Source organism: Sesamum indicum, linkage group LG13, assembly GCF_026168435.1.
Source record: "Sesamum indicum cultivar Baizhima isolate 11 linkage group LG13, ASM2616843v1, whole genome shotgun sequence".
Classification (NCBI taxonomy): Eukaryota; Viridiplantae; Streptophyta; class Magnoliopsida; order Lamiales; family Pedaliaceae; genus Sesamum; species Sesamum indicum.
In genome coordinates, this window is record NC_142669.1 from 11,525,049 (window position 1) to 11,531,970 (window position 6,922).

General features: G+C 29.4%; 1 protein-coding gene across 1 annotated transcript; it reads left to right on the top strand.

The window, feature by feature from the left end:
- Positions 1 to 357: 357 nt before the first annotated feature.
- On the top strand, positions 358 to 6,446 carry LOC105177056 (protein trichome birefringence-like 43). The gene is made up of 5 exons (XM_011100080.2): positions 358 to 654; positions 2,607 to 2,778; positions 4,245 to 4,423; positions 4,768 to 4,926; positions 5,962 to 6,446. The coding sequence occupies exons 1-5, from the start codon at positions 383 to 385 to the stop codon at positions 6,245 to 6,247; spliced, it is 1,068 nt and encodes a 355-aa protein (XP_011098382.2). The 5' UTR covers positions 358 to 382; the 3' UTR covers positions 6,248 to 6,446.
- The last annotated feature ends 476 nt before the right edge of the window (positions 6,447 to 6,922 follow it).

Here is a 6,922-nt window from a genome sequence, read left to right on the forward strand (position 1 = left end):
ACTGGAGTTAATAAAAAATGGGCATACTTATAGGACTAAAATTAAAATTGGGCATACTTAACGAATTAAATATTATATATATATATATATATATTTATAGATAGATAATTTACTTATTTGCAATATTATATAGAGGTTGCTTGTATTTTTCCCAAAATTTTCCCGCCCATGTTATACGCTGCGAAATCTTGATTACTTACACGTTAATATTAACACACATATATATTCTGCATTAATGAGTATTAATTAGGTCCATTAATAATCATTTAAAACTTGGATCTAACCCATGTCTCAGTTGCATCATCATAACTATTTAATCACTGTAATTAATTAGTAGCTAATCCCATTTTCTCTCTCTCTCTCTACACTTCCATTTTCAGATATGTGTGCTTGCTCTTCACCACTTTCTGCGGTTCTTGCAGTTACACTGTTGCTTCTCAGTTCAGTTGATGCAAACGCAGTTGTTGAACTCAAAAATCACCACAAGAAATGCGATTTATACGACGGGAGTTGGGTTTTTGACAAATCGTATCCTCTCTACGACGTAGAGAAATGCCCACTGATCTTGCAGCAGTTCAGCTGCATGAGAAATGGACGGCCGGATCGCCGTTATCAGAAGTACAGATGGCAGCCCAAGAACTGCAACTTACCCAGGTAACTGTTGCTTTCTTTTATTTCCAACTGTAGATACATATCATATATATTTTTCATATTTACAAACGGCGGTCAATGACATCGTCACACTAATTTTTTGAAAAATCAAAAATGCCCTTCAACTAATAAAGTAACTAACTCATTCCACATACTGATTTGTTTATTTTGCTCTTATTTATAATATATTTTGAAAACGTGAAAAATTATTTATTATCTGCACGTAGAAACAGTATACACACGGCTAGTATTTATATATATATACATATATACATATATTGTTTTGTTAATTCAATTATAATTGTGAATGAATATAAAAATCTCTGGTCGACGACCGACTCTACATGGGCTCTTATTTTGACTAGCGGTCGTGGCACACTCAATGTTTGTGTAAAATAGGGTTTAATCAGATATAATAAATACGAGTTTTAATAATAAATTCAAGTATGAATTTAATAATATATTAACATATGATTCAAAATTTTGTTAATAAAATTTAGGCAAATTTAGAGATGATAAAACAAAAATGATTATAATTAACACAAAAATCATATATTTTCATGTACTCGTCAAAGAAAAATTAAAAATAATAAATAAAAAGAATTTCGATCATTCATGATCTTATCAAACGAAAATTAATAGTAAAAAAAAATTAAAAATCAATAATAAAAATTTTGAATATAAAATATTTTATGAAGTCATAAGAAATGATAAATACAAATTAAACGAAAATAATTATAATTAACACAAAAATCATATTTAATGAACTCATGAAACAAAAATTGATAATACAAAGTAAAAAGCATTGAAAAAAATTTCCATCTTTCATGATCTCATGAAACGAAAATTGATAATAGAAAAATTAAAAACATTTCGAACATAAAAAATTTCACGAACCATAAAAAATAATAAATAAAAATATAAAAAAACAATTGTAATTAACACAAAAATCATTTATTTCATGAACTTATGAAACAAAATTGATAGAAAGACAATGAAAATTTTTCAATCTTTCATGATCTCATGAAACGAAAATTGGTAATAAAAAATTTTAAAATCAATAAAAACTTGTAACACAAAAAATTTCATGAACTCATGAAAAAATGATAAATACAAATTAAACAAAAATGATTATAATCAACACAAAAATCATACACTTGATAACTCGTGAGACAAAAATAGTAAAAAGCAATGAAAAATTTTGTGCTTTTTTCTGTAATTTCAGAAAATATATATTTATGTAATTTCGAAAATTTATTTCAATTTTTCTGTAATTTTATGAATATAATTAGGAATAAAAAGTTGCGATCTAATTTTCTAAAAACATGTGAATTTGTTGTATTTTAGGATATTTAAAAATAATTTCTGCTATTTTTGTAATTTATGAAGATTTATTTTGTAATTTAGTTTGATAGTTGAACTTTTTAAAAAAGAAGAAATCAAAATTTATGGTAAAATTAAACCAATCAATTAGATTTCATCATGCAAAATTTTATGAATTTAGTTTCTTTTTAACTGATAATTAAATAATTTTAGAATTCTGGTCGGAATTGAACAACCCAGATCAAATTTCAAAAATAATAGAAAATATATAATAGATACGTTCAATTAAAAAATTATACCAGTTCTTAAAATACGCGTTGAGCTAAAATAAAAATTATCATACTGAAAATTGTAAATTTCAAAAAAAGATAATATTAAAACACGTATATAAAGTCAAGTATTATAATTTTTAAAAAATTATTACACTTCTGAAAACACGTGTTGAGCTAGAATAAAAATAATCATACCGAAAATTATATAAGTTTAAAAAAAAATAGTATTGATATATGTACGTAAAGTCAATTATTATATTTTTTTAAATTCTACATTAATTATATATATATATATATTAATTAAAATTTTGTATGTGAGAAATTATAAAAGTCAATTATGAATATGTGGTTATGATGCAGGTGGGATGGGAGGGAGTTTGGGAGGAGGGTAAGAGGGAAGCGCATAATGTTCGTGGGGGACTCAATCGGGCTGAACCAGTGGGAGTCGTTGGGGTGCATGATTCGTGCTGCCTATCCGCGCGCTCCCTACTCCTCCGCTAAAACCGCTCTCCTCTCCACCATTCTCTTTCCGGTAATTTTACCTTTTTTTCTTAGAGATAATTACACTATCCTCCCTTGAAATTTAGTATAGTTACACGTAAACTTTTCGTAATTTGAAAAATTACATTTAGCACCATCGAGATTTGTTTTTATCTAACAAATAAGTCTCTCCATTGGTCAAAATTTCACCGAATTTGTTGATATTAACAAATAAAAATTGATGTTTACTTTCGATTGACTCATTACTGGCTTAATTTTTTTATGAATAAACTACCTTTATAACGGTGAAGATATACCTCATCTCATGCATGAATGCGTGAAGACGTATGAGGGGTAGTTTGATCATAAAAATATTTATTAGCCTGTAATAAATCAATCGGGACTAAACATAGATCTTTTTTTATTTTTTATTTTTGTTAATATCAACAAATTATTTGGATTTTGATTAATGGAGGGACTTATTTGTTAGAGAAAAGCAAATTTTGACGGTGCTAAATGTAATTTTCTAAACTATAGAGAATCTATGTGTAATAACACAAAACTTCACAGGAGAACAGTGTGATTATCCCTTTTTCTTAATATATATATATTCATTTTTCCCTTGCAAGTTATGTTTTGAAATGTTGCCCATATGATTTGTACCCACATTATTAGCTATGAAGCGTTAAATTACAACATGTATTAATCCGTCGATTCATAATTCATGTGGATAAAAATCAATATGAGCGGCATCAAAATTTTCCGTCCAGGCCGGGCCAGAGTCATTATCTCTCGTAAACAAAAATAGATTAACTGCAATTTACCTCCTATGATATGTGAAATGAGCAAAAAAAAGAAAAAAAAATCCTGTGAAAGAAAAGAATGGGTTAAATACAACTTACCCCCTGTGTTAATAGAAAATTGCAGAAAAGCCTTTGTAAAAAAATAAAGTGCAATTAAACCCATATGATTTAAAATATGACGCGATTTACCTCCCTCCGTCAATTTATAGAAGGAGATAAATTGCATCATTTGTTAAGTCAAAAAGGGGTGAATTGCACTTATATTTTTTCACAGAGGTTTTTTTGCATTTTTTCATTAATATAGGGAGTAAATTGTATTTAACCCAAAAAAGAATTAACAAATTATACCCTTTAAATATGGGGCAATTTGTTTCATTTTTCAAAATACAGAGAAATAATTTGCTATTTTTTTTAGAGAGAATTTTTTGCTCATTTTACAAACAGATAAATCGTATTTTTTCCGAACGAAATTTGAAGAGATTAAAATGCCCTTATATACACTTATCTCGTTTTGAAATAATTTGTCCCTTCGATTCATCAGATATATATATATATATATATTTATTTATTTAAAATAATCTATTTTATATAATTTAATATTAATAAATATTTAAATTATGCCGACGCATCGAATGTCTTTTTTATTTTTTATTTTTTTGGAAATGTTATATTATTTTAATCATGCATGTATCCCACCACTGGCTTAATGTTGCAGAAATTGAACATCACGTTGATGTACATGCGGAACGCATACATCGTCGACATTGCAACAGAGAAAGCAGCAAAAGTGCTGAAACTCAACTCCGTCGCCGCCAGCGCAAACCAATGGCTCCACGCCGATATTCTCATCTTCAACACCTGGCACTGGTGGCTTCACACTGGAAAAAAACAGCCGTAATTATATTTAAATATATATATATATATATATTATTTCTTATTTTTTATTTATTAAAAATTAGAGTTAATTACATTGACCCCTGAAGTTAAGTTAAAATACACAAACCCTCCCTACTTTTTACAAAATTACGTACAGCTAAACCCCCTGAAGTTATAGTTGTGAGTAAAACTTACAGGAACACCTCTTGAAAAATATTATATTAAGGGGTGTAGTTGTAATTTTGTAAAATACATGGGGTGCTTATATAATTTGGCCTAACTTAAGGGGTGTTCGCGTAATTTACCCAAAAAAAGTAAGTTTCAAAAATTTAATTTAATTTTTTTAATTTAATTTATGGCAGATGGGATGTAATTGAAGATGGAAAAGTGAAGAGGAAAGACATGGACAGGTTGAAGGCGTATGAGAGAGCACTGAGGACTTGGTCAAGATGGATAGACAAAAGAGTGGATACCAACAAAATTAACGTCTTTTTTCAGGGTGTTTCTCCTGATCACTGGAAGTAAGTAGTATCTATATTTTGTTGAAATGGATTCCTGATCTCGTTACTCAGGTCATTTAGCGTTTTCGTCCCTTACCTTTTTAATATAGCATTTTGGTTCGTCATCTTCTTAATTTTTTTGATTTTTACCTTTTTAAGGTAGTTTTTTTTTTTTTGAGTAAAAAAAAATGCATATGTCTCTCACGTAACATTTTAAAATTAGGATTTTTGTTCTTATTGGCCCATTTCTGTCGACACTTTTGTCCGACTTTTTGAAATAGCATTCATCTTTTTAATTTTATCGATTGCAGTCCTTTTTTTCATCGAAATTCAGCCTTCTCACCGGTGGAGGTGGAATCCGGCGAATAAAAGGACTGATATTGTCAAAGTTAAAAAGATATAGGACCAAAATACTACTATAGAATGTTAAAAGAAGATAACGTCAAATGACCTAAGTTTCGAGACCAGAAATACATTTAATCCTCTAAAAATGCAATTCTTCTTTCGGCCCACAGGATGGATTTATTTAAATTTTTAGATGGACTTTTAGCACATTAATTTTGAGGTATGGGTTAACGTTTTCTTATCGAGTTAAATGCAATTTACCCCTTATATGTAAAATAAATAAAAATTCTTTATGATTTTTTAACAATTTACCCCTTATGTTTGGAAAATGAAAAAAATTACGGGTAAATTGTAACCTACCTACCTGTATTTTGAAAAATAGGCAAACAACCCCCTTATAAAAAGTAAAACAGCAATTTATTCCCCTGTGTTTTTCAAAACGTATCAATTTATTTCCTTAGTAGGTAAATTGCTATTTATTTTTCATAAAGGGTAATTTGCTCATTTCGAATATCACAAGAGAGTAAATTGTTATTCACCCAAAAAATTACCCCCTATGTAAACCGTTAGAGAGATCATTTGCTATTTTTTTTTTTTCATATGAGATTTTTTATTCAAATTGTTATTTCAAATTCGTTTATCTATACTACATATGTTGCGTTTTTTGAGTGATGATTTATCTTTACTTTCCATCTCATAATGTAAAAACAGCGCAAGTAATTGGGATGCACAACAGTGTTGGGGACGACAACAGCAGGCGGCGGAGGGTGGAGGAGGGTCGGATCAGGCGGACATTATACTAAAGAAGGTGCTGAGGAGCATGAAGAAGCCGGTTCACTTGCTGGACATCAATAATATGTCGGGGTTTAGGGCTGACGGCCACCCTTGGGTTTATGGGAACCTTAGGAAAATAGGCATCGACTGCACACACTGGTGCCTTCCAGGGGTCCCTGATACCTGGAATCTACTCCTTTATGCTACTCTTCTTACACTTTGATTCATCTATGTATATCCAATTTAGAGCGAACAACAATTTATCTCATATGATATTATAAATGAACAAATTATCTCTTATTAAAAAAAAAAAGTAATTTATCCCTCTGTGATTTTTAAAATGGAGCAATTTACCTTCCTGCATGTCTAAGGAGGTAAATTACTTCGTTTTAAAAAAAATATAAGGACGATAAATTGCTATTTTTTTCATAGGGAGGTAATTTGCTCATTTGCAATATTGCAGTGGGGTTGCTTGCATTTTTTCCATTTAATTTATTTGAATCAGATGCAAATTTTGTTTAGATATATCACCAAAATTTACCAATGCAATTCTTATAATATTAGTATATAATCAAATTTATAACTATTTATTAGGGTTTTTTTTTTATCGATTGAGTCGATAAACACTAACATTAGGCTTAATGTTTCCATGTTCGTGTTCTTGAGTACTAGATCGAATCCCTATCATGCATGTATGGTTGAATTGCTTTTTTGGTCCCACAAAGAGATACAGTTCGCTTTTCAGTCTCATATTTACGAGTTTTCTTGTTTTGATCCTAAAACTATTAAAAAAGTCTATAAAGTCAATCCCAAGGACAAGTGAAAAATCCGCTAACCCTCAATTGTTGCTTATTTGATCAACAAAGGAGGGGACTGCTTTTTTGGTCCCACAATTTAT

What these genes read in the sequence shown, in the direction of transcription:
- LOC105177056 (XM_011100080.2), top strand. Translation starts at nt 383, where the DNA reads ATGTGTGCTTGCTCTTCACCACTTTCTGCGGTTCTTGCAGTTACACTG. An exon ending in AAGAACTGCAACTTACCCAG is followed by an intron (nt 655 to 2,606) that starts GTAACTGTTGCT and finishes GTTATGATGCAG; the next exon opens with GTGGGATGGGAGGGAGTTTG. An exon ending in GTTTCTCCTGATCACTGGAA is followed by an intron (nt 4,927 to 5,961) that starts GTAAGTAGTATC and finishes ATGTAAAAACAG; the next exon opens with CGCAAGTAATTGGGATGCAC.